General features: G+C 41.7%; 1 protein-coding gene across 1 annotated transcript; it reads right to left on the minus strand.

Annotated features, from left to right (window-relative positions):
* Positions 1-4,704: 4,704 nt before the first annotated feature.
* Positions 4,705-22,391, minus strand: LOC306929315 (coiled-coil domain-containing protein 30). The gene is made up of 20 exons (XM_079509756.1): positions 22,263-22,391; positions 20,671-20,850; positions 19,890-20,010; positions 18,497-18,711; positions 17,994-18,119; positions 15,224-15,380; positions 14,729-14,800; positions 14,500-14,615; positions 13,917-14,015; positions 12,790-12,882; positions 11,482-11,604; positions 9,636-9,734; positions 9,263-9,363; positions 8,491-8,602; positions 7,605-7,717; positions 7,350-7,491; positions 6,671-6,807; positions 6,369-6,486; positions 5,735-5,784; positions 4,705-5,595 (listed from the first exon to the last, which is right to left on the minus strand). Exons 1-20 carry the CDS (start codon positions 22,275-22,277, stop codon positions 5,397-5,399), a joined length of 2,388 nt encoding a protein of 795 aa, XP_079365882.1. The 5' UTR covers positions 22,278-22,391; the 3' UTR covers positions 4,705-5,396.
* Between the last annotated feature and the right edge of the window lie 792 nt (positions 22,392-23,183).

Raw genomic sequence — 23,183 nt, forward strand, 5'->3', positions numbered from 1 at the left:
CTGCATAACAATTTTGTCTACTGGGCCGTCCACACTAAGCACTAATTATATCTATAAAGATATTGTTTTAAAAATTGTAATGGATGGACCTTACATTGTCCCCACACCTCACTTGCTCCTTGCTCCTCCTCCTTGCTCCTCCCCAAGAGAATTGGGTTTTATAGTTATAGTTTCTATGACGCCCATGTCTAAAAACATACTTATAATACATTGTAATCTGCTTATAACACTGTATAATTATAGTTTTAGCACTTGTAAATACTCAAATTGTTTTACAACAATAATAATACATTGTAAAGTATTTTATAATGACCTACAAGGTCAAGTATCATAAGACTTTATAATTGCTGGTCACTCACAGATGTTGAGGGTAACGTCAACGTCTGGCTTTCCCCCGTGACGTCATGTGGAAGCCAAGTCTATTGACTTTTTATGTTTGTCTTATAGATGGTATGTGGTATGTCTTATAGAGGGTCTGTGGTATGTCTTATAGAGGGTATGTGGTATGTCTTATAGAGGGTATGTGGTATGTCTTATAGAGGGTATGTGGTATGTCTTATAGAGGGTATGTGGTATGTCTTATAGAGGGTATGTGGTATGTCTTATAGAGGGTATGTGGTATGTCTTATAGAGGGTATGTGGTATGTCTTATAGAGGGTATGTGGTATGTCTTATAGAGGGTATGTGGTATGTCTTATAGAGGGTATGTGGTATGTCTTATAGAGGGTATGTGGTATGTCTTATAGAGGGTATGTGGTATGTCTTATAGAGGGTATGTGGTATGTCTTATAGAGGGTATGTGGTATGTCTTATAGAGGGTATGTGGTATCATGTCTTATAGAGGGTATGTGGTATGTCTTATAGAGGGTATGTGGTATGTCTTATAGAGGGTATGTGGTATGTCTTATAGAGGGTCTGTGGTATGTCTTATAGAGGGTATGTGGTATGTCTTATAGAGGGTATGTGGTATGTCTTATAGAGGGTATGTGGTATGTCTTATAGAGGGTATGTGGTATGTCTTATAGAGGGTATGTGGTATGTCTTATAGAGGGTATGTGGTATGTCTTATAGAGGGTATGTGGTATGTCTTATAGAGGGTATGTGGTATGTCTTATAGAGGGTATGTGGTATGTCTTATAGAGGGTATGTGGTATGTCTTATAGAGGGTCTGTGGAATGTCTTATGTGGTATGTCTTATAGAGGGTATGTGGTATGTCTTATAGAGGGTATGTGGTATGTCTTATAGAGGGTATGTGGTATGTCTTATAGAGGGTATGTGGTATGTCGTATGTCTTATAGAGGGTATGTGGTATGTCTTATAGAGGGTATGTGGTATGTCTTATAGAGGGTCTGTGGAATGTCTTATGTGGTATGTCTTATAGAGGGTATGTGGTATGTCTTATAGAGGGTATGTGGTATGTCTTATAGAGGGTATGTGGTATGTCTTATAGAGGGTCTGTGGTATGTCTTATAGAGGGTATGTGGTATGTCTTATAGAGGGTATGTGGTATGTCTTATAGAGGGTATGTGGTATGTCTTATAGAGGGTATGTGGTATGTCTTATAGAGGGTATGTGGTATGTCTTATAGAGGGTATGTGGTATGTCTTATAGAGGGTATGTGGTATGTCTTATAGAGGGTATGTCTTATAGAGGGTATGTGGTATGTCTTATAGAGGGTATGTGGTATGTCTTATAGAGGGTATGTCTTATAGAGGGTATGTGGTATGTCTTATAGAGGGTATGTGGTATGTCTTATAGAGGGTATGTGGTATGTCTTATAGAGGGTATGTGGTATGTCTTATAGACAGGGTATGTGGTATGTCTTATAGAGGGTATGTGGTATGTCTTATAGAGGGTCTGTGGTATGTCTTATAGAGGGTATGTGGTATGTCTTATAGAGGGTATGTGGTATGTCTTATAGGGGGTATGTGGTATGTCTTATAGAGGGTATGTCTTATAGAGGGTATGTGGTATGTCTTATAGGGGGTATGTGGTATGTCTTATAGAGGGTATGTCTTATAGAGGGTATGTGGTATGTCTTATAGGGGGTATGTGGTATGTCTTATAGAGGGTATGTGGTATGTCTTATAGAGGGTATGTGGTATGTCTTATAGAGGGTATGTGGTATGTCTTATAGAGGGTATGTGGTATGTCTTATAGAGGGTATGTGGTATGTCTTATAGAGGGTATGTGGTATGTCTTATAGAGGGTATGTGGTATGTCTTCTAGAGGGTATGTGGTATGTCTTATAGAGGGTATGTGGTATGTCTTATAGAGGGTCTGTGGTAATAGAGGGTATGTGGTATGTCTTATAGAGGGTATGTGGTATGTCTTATAGAGGGTATGTCTTATAGAGGGTATGTGGTATGTCTTATAGAGGGTATGTGGTATGTCTTATAGAGGGTATGTCTTATAGAGGGTATGTGGTATGTCTTATAGAGGGTATGTGGTATGTCTTATAGAGGGTATGTCTTATAGAGGGTATGTGGTATGTCTTATAGAGGGTCTGTGGTATGTCTTATAGAGGGTATGTGGTATGTCTTATAGAGGGTATGTGGTATGTCTTATAGAGGGTATGTGGTATGTCTTATAGAGGGTATGTCTTATAGAGGGTATGTGGTATGTCTTATAGAGGGTATGTGGTATGTCTTATAGAGGGTATGTCTTATAGAGGGTATGTGGTATGTCTTATAGAGGGTCTGTGGTATGTCTTATAGAGGGTATGTGGTATGTCTTATAGAGGGTATGTGGTATGTCTTATAGAGGGTCTGTGGTATGTCTTATAGAGGGTATGTGGTATGTCTTATAGAGGGTATGTGGTATGTCTTATAGAGGGTCTGTGGTATGTCTTATAGAGGGTATGTGGTATGTCTTATAGAGGGTATGTGGTATGTCTTATAGAGGGTATGTGGTATGTCTTATAGAGGGTCTGTGGTATGTCTTATAGAGGGTATGTGGTATGTCTTATAGAGGGTATGTGGTATGTCTTATAGAGGGTATGTGGTATGTCTTATAGAGGGTATGTCTTATAGAGGGTATGTGGTATGTCTTATAGAGGGTATGTGGTATGTCTTATAGAGGGTATGTGGTATGTCTTATAGAGGGTATGTCTTATAGAGGGTATGTGGTATGTCTTATAGAGGGTATGTGGTATGTCTTATAGAGGGTATGTGGTATGTCTTATAGAGGGTCTGTGGTATGTCTTATAGAGGGTATGTGGTATGTCTTATAGAGGGTCTGTGGTATGTCTTATAGAGGGTATGTGGTATGTCTTATAGAGGGTATGTGGTATGTCTTATAGAGGGTATGTGGTATGTCTTATAGAGGGTCTGTGGTATGTCTTATAGAGGGTATGTGGTATGTCTTATAGAGGGTATGTGGTATGTCTTATAGAGGGTATGTGGTATGTCTTATAGAGGGTATGTGGTATGTCTTATAGAGGGTATGTGGTATGTCTTATAGAGGGTATGTGGTATGTCTTATAGAGGGTATGTGGTATGTCTTATAGAGGGTCTGTGGTATGTCTTATAGAGGGTATGTGGTATGTCTTATAGAGGGTCTGTGGTATGTCTTATAGAGGGTATGTGGTATGTCTTATAGAGGGTATGTGGTATGTCTTATAGAGGGTATGTGGTATGTCTTATAGAGGGTCTGTGGTATGTCTTATAGAGGGTATGTGGTATGTCTTATAGAGGGTATGTGGTATGTCTTATAGAGGGTATGTGGTATGTCTTATAGAGGGTATGTGGTATGTCTTATAGAGGGTATGTGGTATGTCTTATAGAGGGTATGTGGTATGTCTTATAGAGGGTATGTGGTATGTCTTATAGAGGGTATGTGGTATGTCTTATAGAGGGTATGTGGTATGTCTTATAGAGGGTATGTGGTATGTCTTATAGAGGGTATGTGGTATGTCTTATAGAGGGTATGTGGTATGTCTTATAGAGGGTATGTCTTATAGAGGGTATGTGGTATGTCTTATAGAGGGTATGTGGTATGTCTTATAGAGGGTATGTGGTATGCACATGCATAAAGTGACTGGAAAATCAAGTGGCAAAGTGAGAGGCAAAGTGAATTTAACGTGGTTTAATGCAATCAGATGTATGGGGTTGTCAAGGCCAGAAAGTAGTTATTTGCCACTCTGTAGGCGTTTCTGCATAACTTCCTCCGTATGATGATATCACGTGCATACCCTCTATTCATGCCTCCCACTGATGTCATGTGGCAGCCAAGTCTATGAACTTTGTGCATGCTTCACTTGTTTTTTTTTTACACAGAATAAAATGTTTTATCTTTTTGAGGGGCACTAGCCCCTCCTATCCTCAGCTTTGTGTGCATGTGAATTTTATCGATGATTTGATTGTCTGATCGCCCCATAGCGATGATTTGATTGGCTGAGCAAAGTACATATTGGGTAAATAAAAAGTGAGGGCAGAAAATTGAAGATGCCAATTGCGATTGGCCGGAATGTGATGATGTATGATGATGATGATGATGCACGATGATAAGAGCAAGTGTGAAGTGAGGGGCAAAAATACGGAGAAAGATTAAATAAATAAAATGAAAATAAATTGACAATTATTTGCTTCCAAATTGTTTATTTCAATGTCAATGTTTAATATGTCCTTTTAGATAATAACAAAATACAAATAGTTTACCATTCATAAAGTTATTGAGATATTATGGTTGCACAGTCTCTCTTTCACAATTTATTGTTTCCCTTCTATCATACAATATGTGCGAGGGAACAGACGGAACGGGGAACACAGATGTACCTATTGATTGTCGGCCAATTAGGCAGTTGATCAAAATTCTATCCCTATACCATTCATGCAACCTTTTTTGTGTTGGGAACTTGAGGTTTGCTCTTGTGGCCATCATTCCTGACAGTTTGGGTACAGTACCATGGGCCTTCCTTCTCGTACACTGCATACTGTGGAAACAGCGTTACTGGCTCTGGAGGTACAATGGCCGTCTCAGTTTAGTCCCCATGCAGCTCCTCCAGGGTTTGTTTAGATCGAAGTCTCCTAGAGCAACACACTGAACCCCCGACTGCTCCCAATGTTTGGTGCCTTACATGGTTGCCTCCACCGTTGTGAATGGGTGATGGAACACACAATGTGAAATGCTTCGGATAAAGGTGCAGTACGTAGTGTACGCAGACCCGAACCTCCAAGGTTTCTGGAGATCCCACGTGCCGCCTTGGGACAGTACATCCGTGATTGTCGGCTTAAGTCTGATCTCAGACCATTTTCATTGTCTGTCCCATACAAAACTGCATGAGCTCTTTCAGGAAACTCGCCATGGCTGAGGAGTCTCCGGAGATACAATTATTTCTTAAAATGTCAAATATAAATTATAGGTCTTTAATATAAATATGTGTGTTCGATAAAGTTTACACCTCGTTACTGTCTGTGCTGCTGAGAGAGTCTGAGGGAGCCAGGTGGTCCGAGTGTTCCTGTGGGGAAGTCAGGTTCAGGTAGCCCATCTCTGCAGACCAGGACAGAGAGGAAGTGGCCTCTTCCTGCTTGATCTTGCTGCTTTGAATGATGTCCAATAATCCTCTCATGTCAGAGTACCCCAGCATCTTCCCGCTAGAGACCGGATCAAAAACATTACATGGATTTGATGTTAGCTGTTTTGCCACATACTACCAGCCCTGACGAAAAAAAAGTACTGTATAGTCATTTGTATTTTAAAACAAAATGTGGACGCCAGAGAATTCAAACCTACCTGGAACTTTGCAGAGGGCTAGATGTGAGGAAAACACTCTTTGATGCTTCCTGCAGACAAAGAGGATTTCAAAGATCATACCATACGATTTCTGACCGCATCTCTCAGAAATCATTCCTTTAGTATCGTTAATGACAGGACAAATGCTACCACTACACCTCCGCTTTCTGACTGACAGAATGCTTTCTCGTTTAACCCATTTAGCCCTGACGTCGAAATAAAATAAAAAAGTCTTCTGAAAAAATATATGTTCAATTTTCAAAGATTTGTGCCGCATTTTCACGATTTTTCAAAAATAGCAGACCTACAAGCTCGTAGCGCGCCACTCGGTGGCGCGCTATGAGCTTGTAGATCTGCTATTTTTCAATAGCTAAAGTATAACGTAATGCTTAAAACACCAAAAGGCCAAATGGGTTAAATCATCTATGAGTTAGGATAGGCAGAGCCTAAAAATTATGAATCTGTCGGACATAATGCTAAAAGGTCACCTTTTTATCAGTTATTTTGAATGTCAGATATATGCACCAGAAAACAATGTAAGGGAGACTAATCCACAAAAAGCGGGCGTCTGTCTGAAACAAAGTCTGCCCAACTACAAATGAACCGAGTCTACCCCATTACACTGTTTCAATACCTCTGCAGTGTGCAGCAGTTGGATATTTCGCAGGCTGCGTTCCAGCGACGCAAGCCGATTAGACAGCTGAAGCGTTTTATTCTCCAACATCTTGTTTTCCTTCTCCAGGAAATCCACCCTAGAGATGAAAATGTGAAACATGCACACTGTCAATGTAGACGGTCATATATGAACACAGACCGGTCAAATGTGCAGAAAATGTAGAAAATCATGATTGATCACTAATGAATGCCTTTGTGCTTCACATTTATAGGCGGGTATAAGGACGGAGCGGAGCGGAGAGGATAGCATAGGACCAGTACCTGCGTTTAGACAGAGACACTGCTAAAACGCTCTCTTTCTTGATGTCCTCCTCCTCACTAAGCCTTTTCAGTAAGTCCCTCTTGTCAAACAACAGCTTGTCACTCGCCGCTGTGATGTTTGCAATCATCTCTTTCTCCTGGATAGATGGAATGGACAGAGATCATAATTAGAGTTCAATCATCTCTTTCTCCTGGATAGATGGAATGGACAGGGATCATAATTAGAGTTCAATCATCTCTTTCTCCTGGATAGATGGAATGGACAGAGATCATAATTAGAGTTCAATCATCTCTTTCTCCTGGATAGATGGAATGGACAGAGATCATAATTAGAGTTCAATCATCTCTTTCTCCTGGATAGATGGAATGGACAGAGGTCATAATTAGAGTTCAATCATCTCTTTCTCCTGGATAGATGGAATGGACAGAGATCATAATTAGAGTTCAATCATCTCTTTCTCCTGGATAGATGGAATGGACAGAGATCATAATTAGAGTTCAATCATCTCTTTCTCCTGGATAGATGGAATGGACAGAGATCATAATTAGAGTTCAATCATCTCTTTCTCCTGGATAGATGGAATGGACAGAGATCATAATTAGAGTTCTCTATCCAGTGTTTTTTTTATTATTACAATGCAGTGCATGACTATAACAGAATAAAGAAGTCTAGATTCACCTTTGCTAAAGAATGGACATACAGAGACACATTCCTCTCCAAGTCCTTAATCCTGCCGTCACGGCATTGGGTTTCATCCTCAAGCTTCTGTTTGGCTCGATGGAGTTTGGCCTTTAGTTTTTCATTCATCTCATGGTACTTGCTGTTAGTTAGAAACAGAGCATAAAAATCGACACTTTCTCTCTTTTTCTGAATGATGGAGAATGAAAATAATACAGCATTAGATAATAATATCATATAGTATTGGTACTTTACGTTCTCTCTGAGTCTAGACATCGCAGGGCTTCACATATCTCTTCTTTAAGACTCTCACACTCATCCTGAGTGGCCAGCAGGCACGTTTCTGCTTCTTGATTGTCGGTGCACACCTGTTGCCCAAAATGAAACATTGTAAGTAAAGCATATAGTTTATCTCTACGCCATATGTATGTCACAGGAGTGGCATCACGTCCACGTACTTCTACAGTTGTGGTATCTGTTCAATTCTGAATATCGTCTATTGTCACTTAAAGGGGCATTCCACTCATTTTCAACATTTGACTATGTCATTAATATACCTTAGAGCTGTTGTGTGGAAATTATAAAACAAGTCCCCCCATTCTGTGTTTCCTAGAACTGGAGGTCTGAAAAAAATCATTAACATGGTGAATCACGTGATTCACCATGTTAATGATTTTTTTGTTAATGATTCTTCTAGGAAACACAGAATGGGGGGACTTTTTATTATTTCCACACAGCACCTCTAAGGTATATTAATGACATAGTAAAATGTTGAAAATGAGTGGTATTCCCCTTTAAGTAAGCCTTGGGAACCAATGGTTCCCGAATCCCGAGCCCTGTGACCTATAGGTCAGGAACCTACTTCCTGTTTCCTTAGCACGAGGCAGCTTGATGTCCAAGTAGGCATGAGTACCATGTAGACGGCCATTGGGTACCATTTTTATTTCTGCCCAGGGATTTGCAGCCTCAACTTCCCATTCTCAGGGTGGACACTCTAAACCACAAGGCCATTGAGCTGGTCTATTGTCTCTTAAGAGACTCCCTTTTGTTGTTGAAAAGTAAATTAATTCAGAGCTATGGTGTGGCGTGAGATCAGCTTTCCTAAATGTGGGATGCCTTCCCTGCCAGACCATGTGCTTACTTTCTCATGTAGTGTCTGTGGGTCTTTGGCCTGTGTCACGGCGAAGGCCTCCAACTTACTGAAGAAGTTCACCTCCTGCTGCAAATCTGTCTCTCTCTGCTTCCACAGGCTTCTGACAAACACACAGTACATACATTATATATTGGGCAATCCTTACTAAGCATGTAACGATACACTCAACTCACGATACGATACATATCACGATATGAGGTTCACCACAATACGATTTTTCACGATATTTTCACCACAATTATTTTCCAGACAAATGACCGAAAAATCATTTTTTTTAATGATTTATCTTCCCCCCAAGCTTTTTTCACAATTTTTATTTAACTACATTGCAAATCTTTGATGGAATCTAAGGATAGATGTAGACCTATTTGACATTGCAGAAACATAATGAATACATTCCTTGATGTATTAACCAGCATCAACGACCATCACCTGGGCACAGTCACATACAGCTCCCCTCTGCAGGCCTCTACTACTGAAAGTGACTGCATGGAGTCTGTCTCATTTCTCTCCAAAAGCACTTGAATATGATGGAATATGATTTTTATTTTTAATAAATCGATACATATCGTCGGGATATAATATCGATATATATCGATATACGATCGATATCGTTACATGCCTAATCCTTACATGTGGCATAATGACACTATACATATAAACTATACATATATGCTATACTATGCTGTACATATATACTATGAAGTGCTATGACTACATACAATGCACTTATTGTGTAGACAGCACAATAATAGCCTACGTTTGATCATGGAAGACATTTTCATTGGTCCATGCAGTGGCTGCAGTGAGATGACGCATGTCACCATGTGAGTTCTGGAGCTGCTGCTGCAACCTCTGAACCTGAGAGGAGAAAGACATGGTTTTGACTTTAATATTTGAACCACATGAACCGTAACATCCCTTTTCTGGGCAGTTCATAATCGGCGAACATTCTGAGAAAATTGTAGCTCTACACAAACCACACACACACAGATATTCCCCAGATTTCTAGATATAGATGACCATGTCTTAACCATTGTCTTTTTACCCTTGCATTGTCTCAAATGTGCGGAAAAAGAACATTTAATTAGTAGCATTGATTTGTTATTGCTAATTCATTGATTGTCACTCACTTCTGTCTCCATGGACACTAGACATTCAGCCTGAAGGTTGAATTTTCCCTGTAAATCTCTGAATGCCTGTTTGCTCTGGGTCAACTCAGCTGCCTGGAGCTAGAAACACAATAACAAGTAAACAAAAGTTGCATACAAGGCCGCTGGGCCGCAAGACAAATTTCAGTGCGAACTGACAATAAAGTACTATATCATATCATATCATATCATAAACATTTCAGATCACATCTATCACACACATCTAACTATAAAGTCTCTGTACGTCTGTTTATGTTTAAGTATGTTTAGAGTGCTAGTTTTCACCACCTGTCCACAGGAGACTTTTCTAACAATACAGTAACACAAATCACACCCGTGTGAAGTGAGGGGCGCTAATATATTAAAGTCTAACTCATGTTGATTAGGTGATGTAATGGTGATGTAAAACAAACGGTGCAAACACAAACATTAAACGCCATTAAAAATAAAGTGACAATATGACGTAATGCGGCACATTATGACGTACATTTTCCCTTCATTGTCAATGGCGTTTACAAAACAAACTAAAGACAAACATTAAACCTGTGTATAGAGGGCTGGCTCTCCTCAAAAACTCAATCAAGTACAGAAAAATCACACCCGTGTGAACTGAGTGGTGTAAGGTCTGTCTGACGTAATGAAATCATGTCTGACGTAATGAAAGCTTTGTTTGTGCAGAAAAAATGAGCATGGTTGCTATGTTCACCCTGTTCACCCGGGTGTGATTTCATTACGTCACTACAACAGGGTGAACATAGCAACCATGCTCATTTTTTCTGCACAAAAAAGCCAGTTGTAGGAGTGGTTTACACCACTCAAAAAAAGGAATATATACTAATAATAGTGTGTAATAGTGTCTAATGTCTGTGTGTAATCCACATAACTGGAGAACCGTCCGACCCACCGACTTCAACATTCGACACACGTGTTCCACACCCCCACAGGGGGTGCGTTCCACACCACCACAGGGGGTGCGTTCCACACCCCCACAGGGGGTGCAGTGGCCGGTGTCGTTCCACACCCCCACAGGAGGTGCAGTGGCCGGTGTCGAGTCGAGTCCCTGCCCAGGGTCCGATTATGGATTTGGCCTGTTCTGACATCATTCTGACGTCTGCATATATACTCCATATTTGGGCATGCCTGACAAAGAACTCCATATATGGGCATAAAAGGGACACAGACACATCTGGGTGGGGCATGCATTTCCAACTTGCATCGTTCCAAGTAGGCCAGTGCCCAACACTGTAGAGGCTCCAAAGGGCACCTCTTTAGGGACCGGTCGACATTTAAATAGGGGTACCCCTGGAGGAAATGTATGTGTCCTGATATAAAATACCATCACCCTCCCTGTGAATGAAAATAAAAATCCAGTCCCCTCCCCAGGTGATTAAACAAAAAGGAATCACCCTCCTCTATTAATTAATATCACATTTACCTGAGTATTATTTATTCCTAACTTTAATCTGCTAGTGTTTTTAATATGTGAGAAAATAAAGTGACCGGAACAATGAAAACCGGTCCTGTTGGGAAGAACCAAGTGAAAGCAACAGAGGGGTATCGTTGACTAAAGTTGTACTTTAATTCAGAAAAGCTGTAGTATTAGATATATATATAAAACCCGGACTATTTTATTATCAAAATTGGATCACCCTCCCTTGGACTAAAATTAAAAAGACATGGCCCTCCCCTATTTTCCTCCAGGGCCCCCTTTTCTAAATTTCGACTGGTCCCTTAGTAAGTTTAAATGTTTAATAATACACTTAATCTTTTTTAATGGGTAGTTATTCTACACAGAGTGCAGACATGAAACTGTACAGTAAAAACCTACTTTAACGAGTTCATTGGCCTGGTCTGCCTGGGCCTGTACAGTTAGGAGCTGCTGGTTAGCTTGTAGTCGCTGCTCCTGCAGCGCAGCTTCCATTCGGCTCACTTCCTTCTGAAGTGCTACCACCTGAGACACAATATGTCATGATTAATACAATAAATTCAAAAATATTGAGTGCGCCTCAATCAATCTTCTTATGGATTATTGTATCCATTACATTTTCAATTCTTTTTTTTTGAGTGGTGTAAACCACTCCTACAACTGGCTTTGTTATTGAGTGGTGTAAACCACTCCTACAACTGGCTTTGTTAGTGCAGAAAAAATGAGCATGGTTGCTATGTTCACCCTGTTCACCCGGGTGTGATTTAATTACGTCAGACATGATTTAATTACGTCAGACAGGCTATATTACACCACTCAGTTCACACGGGTGTGATTTTTTAAATAATACATTAAATTGATTAGTTTGACTGTTGCACCCATGTCAGCAATAGCCTATCATCTCCAGTGGTTCCCAAACTGTGTTGCGCGGTGCTATGGTTTTATTTTAAATATATTACATATTGTGCCAATATATGGCAAGTAATGCAGCATATGAACCATATTCAGGTTCATATATGTGACCGGGTCTGGCAAATAGGGACTCATCTCGACCAGAGTAATTTTTCAGTTTTTTACAGATTATTAAAGTACAGAATGTAAGCTTTCATATGATGTATCATTCAATGAAATTGGAAAATATTTGAAGGAGATATGACCATTTTAAAATGATTGTGCCGTTTTACCCAAAGCGAAGAAAATGTGAAAATCCCCTTTGAATGTTCACAACATTTCAACACCTAGAGCTGGCTAGCCTACTTTGACTTATAAATGTATACATTTAATTTGCCCAAATCAATAATTTGTTGGAATGAAAACTTTTTTCAACATTCAAGCTGTGTTAATATGAAAAAAAAACGAAAATCACAAAAAAAAAATCAAGTTTATTTTAGATTTTCTAAAATAAACTAAGATTTTCATTATAGGCGAGATGAGGACCATTTTGCTAGACCTGGTCACATATGTGCATATATGTGGATAAAAAGGAAATATATGTCTCTAGATAGCTTATGTAATTTATATTTCCATGTGTATGCGGGGGGGGGGGGGGGTGCATCAGCTAGGTCGGGAGGTAACAGGGGGTGCATGGCCAAAAAGGTTCGCTGCTGATCTATGCAATCAAATATGTTGCCAGTACAACCTTGGAATATTTGATACTGGTAAGTAATTTGAGTAATATGGTGACAGAGGGTTAAATGCAGTGAAACTTACTTCAGCTAGTAGATTTGCCTGAGATTCATCCTGAGTCTGTACGGGTAGGAGCTGCTGCTGACCAGCCTGCTGCTCCTTCTGCAGGGATACCACCTGGGACAAACGCATAAAAACATGATCTCAACCGTGAGCGTACAAAATTACATAAACGTACACCTACTACACCTAGTCCACAACCATGGAGACTGAGGTTCAATTATTCTACAGTGCCTCTGGATTGTCCGGGCCAGAGCCATAGAGTATAGACAGAGTTGCGACATTGATGGGGGCAGAAAACAGCCCGCGGTCACGTGGTTCATGTGGAACTGTGAGGTATATTGTGTTCCTACATACATTACTCCTGGTGGGTGGACAGACTGGACACAGTGTGGTTGTTTACACCCTCCCCCGACTAGCAGAAGGGGTTGGCAGTGACGGGGAATATAAACATGAATAATATATAGAGGTGATGACTTACTTTTTTTTTTACTTCATAATTTTTATCCCACGATTTTGCAACCCAGTTTTTTCACCCGTGTCAATTATCTAATGTAATCCAGGGCGCTACACTTCCTCTGCTAACCTGGGGGGGGGGGGCAGCGGACTGACCTCATGCTTCCTTCTATGCATGAGGAGCCCAAGCTGCTTCTTTTCACCTGACAGGGGGGAGTTTCCCCGACCGGACGTAGCGCGTGGAAGGAACACGTTATTCCGACCAGTTCCTTTTCCCTCCATCAGGCGCCCCGGCTGGCCACGGGGGAGGTAGTTTTAGAGACCAGGATTACTGCATGTTTTTTGTGAGGGTACCTACCCTAGGGGACACAAGGAGAACATGCAAACTCCACACAGAAAGGCCCTTTCGCCAAGCCCGCCTTGGGTATGGGCACTGATGACGCGGAGGAGAGAGCACGCCACCCAACGCCCACCCGCAGCGTCCCCAGCGGGAATCGAACCCAGGACCTTCTAGCTGTGAGGCGACAGCACTACCGACTGTGCCACCGTGCCCCCGAGGTGATGACTTACAGTCATGCAAAGTGCATTTGGAACACAACCTGGATATTGTGAGTCCTTGTATTACTATCATTATGCAGCATTACTGTTCTCACCAATAAAAGGCAATAACACTAAACTATCAGGTTTTCACTCACTGCTTTCTCCATTTCTGCAAGGCATTTGGTCTGAGCAATGAGTTCCTCCTTTAAATCCCTGCAGGTTTGGTTGCTTTGGGTCAACTCAGCTCTTTGGGACTACAAACACACAATAAGAACAGTGGTTATGAAGGGTTAAGGGCCGTCCACACCAAGCACTATAACTATGAGCAGCTCTTTTGAGCATGCACCTTATGTAAATGTTTTGATGTTGTTGTCCTGTTATCTGACTTTTTATTTTTTATTTTTTTCTTCTCTATTCTTATGACTGTATTTTGAAAATTATTGAAGCTTGTACGGAAAATAACTCCACACATTATTTTACACCTGTAAGCTGAAGGAAGCTAACGATTTGTCAGCTGTGACTAATTGGGTTGACTGGATGTGAACTTTTCAAAAATCTGGTGTGTGCACGTGCGTGTGTGCGTGTGCTTGCAAGAAAGTAGTAGGCTATCTTTCCGTGTCAGCTCTATTACTGTATCTGTTATGTGGTTTAACACTGTATATATTTTTTGCAATACATACATGGATGTAAAGATGCATCCTAATAAGCGAACACAAGCTCCCCCTGCTGGTCACCTACCGTCTCTTGACAGGACCTTTTCTCTGCATCCAGGGCTCGTACCCTGGTCCTCAGGGCTCTGATCTCCTGGTCCAGGCGGTCGTTTAGCTCTTTGGATTTTCGTAGTTCCACCATGTCTTCAGGAATACAGGATAAAGGATAAAATACAAGTGTGTCTGTGTGTCTGTGTGTGCACGTGTGCGTGTGTGTGTGTGTGTTACATGTGTGTTGTTTTAAGGGAAAACCTTACCATGTTTCTTCAGTTTTTCCACTTCTTGTCTGAGCTTCTCTACCTCCTGCTCGGCTCCCTGCAACTCAGGCTCTGAAAACATGTGTGCAGGAGTTAGAGTTAGGGATGATAGCTTGTGCCCTATGATGTTTTTGAGCAGTGTCATAATGTCATACTTTGCTTCCATATTGGAGGAAGTTTAAAGCAGACTGCAACAGTGAAATGGTTTTATTTTGGTTACCTACTTTATATACTGTAGTCAAACATGGAATATACAATATTGTATTACATTGTGTGTGTGTGTGTGTGTGTGTGTGTGTGTGTGTGTGTGTGTGTGTGTGTGTGTGTGTGTGTGTGTGTGTGTGTGTGTGTGTGTGTGTGTGTGTGTGTGTGCGTGCGTGCGCGTGTGCGTTGAGTCTGCTGCCCCTTCTTATGAAGTCAAGGAAGGTTTTATACTTCACATTTTTGCATGCGTTTAGAAAACATTCATAAAGCTACAGAACCAAAATCTCTCACCGTAAGCTCTCTGAGTCAAGTGGGCAGATTCTAGCTCATCTGTCAAACGGCGGATCTCTTTGTGGGCCATGGCCAGTCGACGGGATCCCTCCTCGACATCCCTCTCCAGACGGGCACGCGGATCCAAACTGACCGCAGACCGCTGCATGGCCTCTAGCTGAAGACGGCAACAACCACACCAAATGAGTCAGTCGGTCTGAAGGACAACTGTGAGTTGAATTGCATGTTGGCTGTTGCATGTTGCATGAACTGCCATGCAAGCAGGGTTGGATTTGGGAAATATAGTCTGTCTGATATGTTTGACATTCACGTTTGATGAAAACGTTATGTTAACCAGACCCTGGCATCTCTACTTTTTGGCACATTTTAGAGAAAATAAAATCAACAATAACAAATAAATAGCAAATCTACAAGCTCACAACATGCGGAATGGCTATTTTTACAATTTGCCATAATGAAGAATAGGTTTCAAGTGGTTGAGAAAACCCTGCATGCAAGTCAGGCGCGCCTGAGCCATGGAGCAAACGGAGCAGCTGCGACACCAGATTAAAAAGAGGGGGCGCATTGCGACACCACTTTCAGTCCCCCCCCCCCCCCCCCCCGGCCGCCGCCGCCGCCGCCACGCTCGAAGCGCACGGTGCGCGACAGCGAGAGAGAGAGAGAGAGAGAGAGAGGAGGAGAGGGTGTTTGTCTATGTGTGCGTGAGCGCGGCACGCGCGGAGAGAGAGAGGGAGAGAGAGTGGGATGCTGCGTGTTAAAAAATAAATAGGCTACTAATTCGCGCATTGCATCCAATAATGCCCGGCTTGCCCACCTGTGTGAATCACTTACTTTGTGCTTGCTGCTAGTTTTCAGAAGAATTAATCCAAGGTTTGTCATATTATGTTTTAAAGTAGGCATACATTTTAGCTGGTCAGTCAGTGTGTGCAGACTCAGAGAGAGAAGCAGCACTGCTCTGCTGATTAAATTGATATGACCTAGATATGTCATATGCGCTGACTGGCAAGTTAATTAGTTATTTGGCAACACCTGTGTGAAATACCAGAATAAGCTTTTTCTTTTTTTTTGTGGCCATCTACAGGCCGGCCATGACTGTACTACAGCTGGAAGTTTTTTCCACAGCTGTGGAATTGAGATCCTTTTTTTTTAACTCATATAATCTGCTATGATTTCTTAAATTATTATTCATGACATGAATGTGCAGTAGCCTACCAAAAAAAGATATAGATATAATGTCACGTTATTATTTATATAAATAAAAAGTGGACTGGTTGGAGGATAAAATAAATAGTATTCTTAAACTACATTTGTGTGACTTTTTGGTTTTTTTTTTTTATCATCGTCTCTGCTCTGCTTTTTCTCCCTGGAAATAAAAACGTCTGGGTTTCCGAGGCTACTGCTCTGCTGCTGACGCTATTTCCGGTTACCTTTACGCACGGGGCGCACGGATTTGAATTTCTCCGGTCAGCCTGAATGTGTGTGTTGTTGTTGTCAACATGGCTCAGAAGAGAATGAGTGATTTATTTGGTGGGTCCAAGCCCAAATCAAGTCTAGTTAATGAACCCTTGGCCTTCATGGGCACCAGCAGCAGTGTTCAGCAGGGAACGAGTGCTAACGTTGTTGGAGGAGAAGGAGGACAATAATAAAAACAACAACAGCAGCAGCAGCAGCAGCGCAAGCAGCAGTGTCCATCTCACGTAGCCTACATAATGACATTCTGGACACGTAACTCACGTTGGATATACAGTAAATGCCATGATGAGGGAATTAACCACCCCGGAGCGCAAGAGCACATTTGGGGTTTAAGGTAAAGCATTTACAATTGAACTATATTATTTCTCTAATAGTCACTATTGCAGTGAGAAATAATATAGTATTTACTAATTACTATGGCCGCCGTGCCAACTGAACTGCTGAATGCTGCTGCAATTTAATGTTAGATATTAGATTCTGACGGGGAGGGATCTATGATGAATGAAATGCCCTTGAACAAGGCATCAACCACTACGATGAAATGTGTTCTATGAGCAGGGCCTGGCTGGAAACAAGTTCTTGAGCTTAGCCCAGATACCCTGGGTAAATATAGATTTCATTTCATTTCATGACGATACAACACCGGGGTCGCCGAGCCCAAGCGCGCTGCGCTGTCAGCTCGTCTGTTGTATAATAGGGCTATAATTTATATGTTTTGTTTTGATATCGGCGCCTTGCCAATGTCATGTGTAGCCTAAATAGGCCTATGCCTTTTTATGATGCATTTTGTCAGTTTGTTCATATAACTTGCGTGTGGAGAGGGAAAGTAAAAGCCACTTTTCCTTGTGAAAATGCGCGAAAACGCGCGTGCACGAGGCACATGCACGCGCATCAAATCTGTGCTCCCCCACCATGGAAACGAAGTTAGGCGCCCCTGATGCAAGTGTACATGTACAGTAAGCACATGAGAACACTTGCTCTAGCACCCCCTAGTGCACACCACTGGTAACAAGGCAACTCATAAATGCCCCAGGAGGCTAAGAATTCCATTTACCGGGGCTGTTAATAATTGTTAAAGAAAGAGAAACACAGCAGAGGAGATGCTGAGTGCTAGACAGAAAGGAATGCCAGTAAATGTGGCTGTTAAAAATAATGTATACCCTCACAAAAAAAGTCCACAGCATGAATAAGGCTTTACGCTCTCTGACATTCTCAGTGAAACTTTTGTTTCAGTGCCACTTTCATTCAGTTTGCTGCCCCCCTCTTGTTTCGCATGCAGTAAGGTCAATGGACATACTGGAATATAGGTGGTTTTGCTACGAGCAGCTTTGTGCAGTCCAAAGAGTTTCTTCCATGGGCTCTGGCCAGGCTGTGGTGCCACCATGTGGGGAGACTGTGGGATAGACAGTGGTGGTATGTTTCCCTGTTGAGATGGGTGCAATGAGCAGTTATCACATTATGAGTTGCTAGAGCAGTACATGGAGAAGGTGGTCTCTTCAAGACACAGAAATGGACAATTCTCTCATACAATGAAAAGCATTGAAGCATGCTCCCAACAGTCCTCACCACTTGGCCAGGCATGCTATTGGATTTTACATAATGCAGGAAGTACATATTTTAACAAAATAACAAAATGACTGAAATGTTTTTTTAGTAGCTGCAATCCAACCGGAAGAGCTATGACCAGCACTTTCAACAAATATACAATATTATCATAGTGCTAAAACTAACTCAAATAAAACTATGTTCTGGTAGCACAGGGGGCCGATGCAGTGGCAGTGCTCAGGGAGTTCCACTTACCTGGCCTGGATGCTCTTTAAGAGCTTTGGGCTCGGCCTCCAGCTGCTTAACTGGTGGATTGACTCCATGACCCTTGGGTCTGTCACTTTCCATCCTGTCCAATAGGGAGGCTCTCTCCACAAGCAGGTAAGCTACCTGTTCACTGGGGCTGCAATGGATCATCTCTGCCAGGCCTTGCTGGTACAGCATCTCAGCCACCTCACTTATCTGGGCATCTGGGCAAGTAGAGGAGACAAGTAGAGGAGTGAGGAGTTATTTACGTAAGGCAAAAGCGAGTATAACGCAACTCATCCTCTATGCCGCAATGTAGCCTAGACCAGGGGTTCTCAACCCGTGGGTCGCGACCCCTCGGGGGGTCGCCAAATTATTTTAGAGGGTCCCCAAATTATTTTCAAAAAACAAAACAAAAAAGATTTTTTTTTAAATTTTATTTTCACGGTTTTTCAAAAATAGCAGACCTACAAGCTCGTAGCGCGCCACTCGGTGGCGCGCTATGAGCTTGTAGATCTGCTATTTTTCAATAGCTAAATTATAACAATGCTTAAAACACCAAAATGGTTTAAGGTTATTGTAGCAGTCAATTTATATTGGGGTCGGGAGGGGGCGGGGCGGGGGTCCCGAGACATTGCCAAAGCATTTCCGGGGGTCCCCGGCCAAAAACGTTGAGAACCCCTGGCCTAGACTAAGAGTTTGTAATAGCAGGGAAGAGATCAGAGAGTTGTCAGTTAAATCCTAGCTGCGGAAATCTATGGTGTGGGGTTTTTTTTACATAGAGAAAACAAATGCCACATGAAGGCCAGTGTTTCCACTTGCACACAGATAAGAGATAACTCAACATGGCATGCATGATGATGAACCCCAACTATTTGAGTGACGGTGACCCCATGAGTTATTATCATATTGTAACACCACCTTCAGGCCAAAATATCAACTTATCAAAGAAGATATCTCACAATCTTGGGCCCATTTTGAGATGGGTGTATAAGGAGAAGCAAGGGGCTGCCAGCAGATAAGAGAGGCTTATTGTCGGTATCAGCCAGGGTGCGGGACTCGGGAGTCTATCCCCGTTTCACAATGCGCTAGACCTGAGTGTTTTACCCACTGAGCTACCTGGACACTCTTAGCGAGGCTCTTACAATTAAGACACTTACAATTAACGTTTTTGCTCCAATGTATACATTTTTATCAGAGACACCAAAACAGACGTTATTTGTGTTGTCACCTTAAGGCAGCCACTATTGTACAATATTCCCATTATTTACATGAACAGTAAATAAGCAGACCTTTATTTTGAGTTCCGATGGTATAAGAATGTTGAAAAAAGAAAGGTTTGCCTTGCAAACCACTAATTGTCATAAAAGTTATATCAGGACAAAGGTTAATGTTGACCAACCTTGCAGGAATGTGATGCGATGTAGCTGTAACCTCAGCTGGTCATTTTCATCTTGGATCTCCTGCGCCAAAGCATCCTTTTCTGCTGTGAACGTACGTATTTGGTCCAGGGACTTACGCACCTGAAAGACACAGGCAACCTGTCAACTCAGGCCATACTGGTAACACACACACATTCACTCATTTTTGTGCTTGCTACTCGCTCCCTCACCTCACTCCTTAACTCATGTACTGAAGAACTGCAGAGAGAATCACAACTGTGGCATAGCCATGCCAAGCCCACCAGAACCACTTGAACCCTAGCATTCGCATTCTGGGTATTTCATAACGGCTAAACATTCTGTGAAAATAGCAGATATACAAGCTCACATCGATTTCAGATCGGCTATTTTCAGCAAAGCGATATAGTGAAAGATAAGACCTGCGGAATCAGGGTCATCAAAATATGGCAAATAGCCTATAGAGAGTAAATAGTGACACTATTTACTCTATATTTTTGCATCCAGTAATCATTATAATCAAATCAAATCACGTTTATTTATAAAGCATATTTGTATATATATTTTGTTCGTACCAATGTCTATACAGAACATTTCATCATTTCATCAGCACAACAAATACAAACAAAGGCCTAATAAGAACAGAGGCATATTAAAGTGATCATTAAGACAATGAGATAAGAGGGGAAAAAACACATCAGGAGGATTTGAAACAGCTATAGGCTGGATTTAAAAACCTTCAACTTTAAAAACACATATGTGATTCTAGCATTGATCACTTACCTCAGTCATCTCCACGATGTGTTGCGAGTGCTGTGAGTCCAGATCACGACTCACAGTGACCAACTGTCTCTCTCTGTGTTGGAGGGTATGCCACAGGAAGCACAACTGACCCTTCAGGGGGGTACTAGGAGCAAGTCCTCTCTCCTGGAGCCAGCTGGCAACCTGGTCCAGCTCATCCTCCTCCAAGACATTGCCATTAATTGATTGAAAATGTTATTAGAGTAAGTATACAGTTCGAGGAAAACACAGGTCAATAATGCAAGGTCTGCTAAGAGGATTGAAATGTACCCAGAAAAGTACAATGGCTTGTTTACATTGGGGTCCGACTCCTCAGAGAGACACAGCATTATAGTATTGATTGGTGGAGGCAGAGTAGCCTACATTGTTTATATTGAAATGAGACGTTTTAATTGATTGATTGATTGATTGATTGATTGATTGAAATTGTATTCACAGTTTGTAGGGGTAGGCTTACAGTTCAAACGAAAGTAGGATAGAGCATTTGGTTTTATTCAGTACGTAAACTTTTAATTATAACCTATAATACCGTATTCTTTTCATAGGGGATCGAGGTATAGTTTTACATTATAATCGGTTTCCAATACAGCAGGTACATTTCTAATATCGGCTAGTGATTTCATTTCATGGACAAATTGACCGAAGACCAGGTTGGATAATCGACGCGGATGGGGCGCGCCGAGTTTTAACGTGCGCGCGTGTGTGTTCCTGCACTATACCTGCATTCAGTGATCTTGGTACAATATAGAAATTGATCTATTGAAGATTCTGACGTTCAAATGTACATATTTTTTGTTTTGATTGTATTGCTGTATTGTTGTATTGTGCTTTCTGCTTTGGCAATGTAAACGTATGTTTTCTCATGCCAATAAAGCCCTTTGAATTGAATTGAATTGAATTGAATTGAATTGAATGGAATGGAATTGAATGGAATGGAATTGAATTGAATTGAATTGAATTGAATTGAATTGAATTGAATTGAATTGAATTGAATTGTGTGTGTGGGGGGGGGGCAGGCTACACTACAGTGAGTGAGTGGCGTACGTGTTTGTGGACACACGAGTGAATTTATAAAGCGAGCGGCGCCGCGTAACATCAAAGCGTTAGGGAAACGTGACAAACGCCACAGCTGTGTGGTGAGCTTTGGCACCGCAGTGTAGCCTACTGCATGGAGAACGTGAACACACGTTATTCTATCCTGACCTAAACTCGACTGCGCGTCCGAGACGGACACTGAAAATAGGATTCTACTTTGGCTTTAAACATTGTCTGTAGGCTGTAGCTGGTCTTAAAACCAATAAAGCAACTTCCGAGTTGAAGCGAATGCTTTGCCTTTTCTCCAGTCTGGCTGGCTGCTCTAGCAAACAACTGCTCATCAACTCTGCAGCCAACTGGGACTAATCTGGGACGGAGACAGCTGTGCATGCTTCTTCATGCAGCTGCTGCGTCTCTTATCAACGAAACAAACATTCAACTTGTAGTTGTTGCAGTTCCCAGTGCGAATAAGCTGCCTGTAGACCTACGTATAAACAACTTTTAGGAAATGGAGGGAAATTAAATCATCTGTTGCCTACCTCTTGTTGCTCCATCTTGAACCCCGAAAAATGTTTTTCACTATTTTTTCCAGTAACAATCCCCGGACCCGACGCAAGACATTGGATGTGTTTCAACAGCACATTTCACGAAATAAAATGAAAAATATTCGCATCGCATATCAGAACAAGATGAATGACTCTGAGTCGAACAACACACGGACAGGGCTGAGTGGAGCAGCGCTCACGTCTGTCCTTCATGATTGTTAACGGTACAAGACAAAGAGTAGAGTAGGCAGCAGCTCTGGAGAATGGAATGAAGAACCAGACACACTGCTGCTGTGCTGCTGCTTCACTTCACTGGCCAAAAAAGGAAAACGTTTTGACCAGTGAGACATCTCATTTGAGCTAATTCTCTTAAGAACTTTTCAAACAGTTGCGTCATTTTAGTGCACTGCTAAGACAAAACACTTGGGTAGTTAGTTTAAATAACGGTCTGACTCAGACCGTCTGAGTGAGTATTTAAGAGGCCAGCATAGAGTTAGTTAGGTTAGGTCCCAACTCCATGCTCTTACAGACCGTTATTTAAATAGCCTATTTGTGGGGGGGGTTTAATAAGTAGGCTATAGCCTACGTTGTATAACTTTGATATGCCTCAAATAAATGTGTGTATCTAGCCTATACTGTTATAACACTGTAATTATTATCTGAGATCTGAGTTGCTTGTTTAAATTCATAATTAAGGGACTGCACCATATTATGAGTCTATTATTAGTAGTAGTAGTAGCAGCAGCAGTAGACCCAGACTTTTAGTAGCAGTAGTAGTGGGCATTAGTGGACAGTCACACACACACACACACACACACACACACACACACACACACACACACACACACACACACACACACACACACACACACACACACACACACACACACACACAGAACAGTTGTAAATGTATTG

The sequence above is a fragment of the Electrona antarctica genome, assembly GCF_951216825.1.
Source record: "Electrona antarctica genome assembly, chromosome: 9".
Taxonomy (NCBI): Eukaryota; Metazoa; Chordata; class Actinopteri; order Myctophiformes; family Myctophidae; genus Electrona; species Electrona antarctica.

Bases quoted from the DNA above. Each gene is read 5' to 3' on its own strand.
- LOC306929315 (XM_079509756.1), bottom strand. The intron at 9,735-11,481 runs GTAGGTTTTTAC...TTGTGTTTCTAG, and splicing joins AGGCCAATGAACTCGTTAAA to CTCCAGGCAGCTGAGTTGAC. The intron at 6,808-7,349 runs GTGAATCTAGAC...CCATCTATCCAG, and splicing joins ATGTCCATTCTTTAGCAAAG to GAGAAAGAGATGATTGCAAA.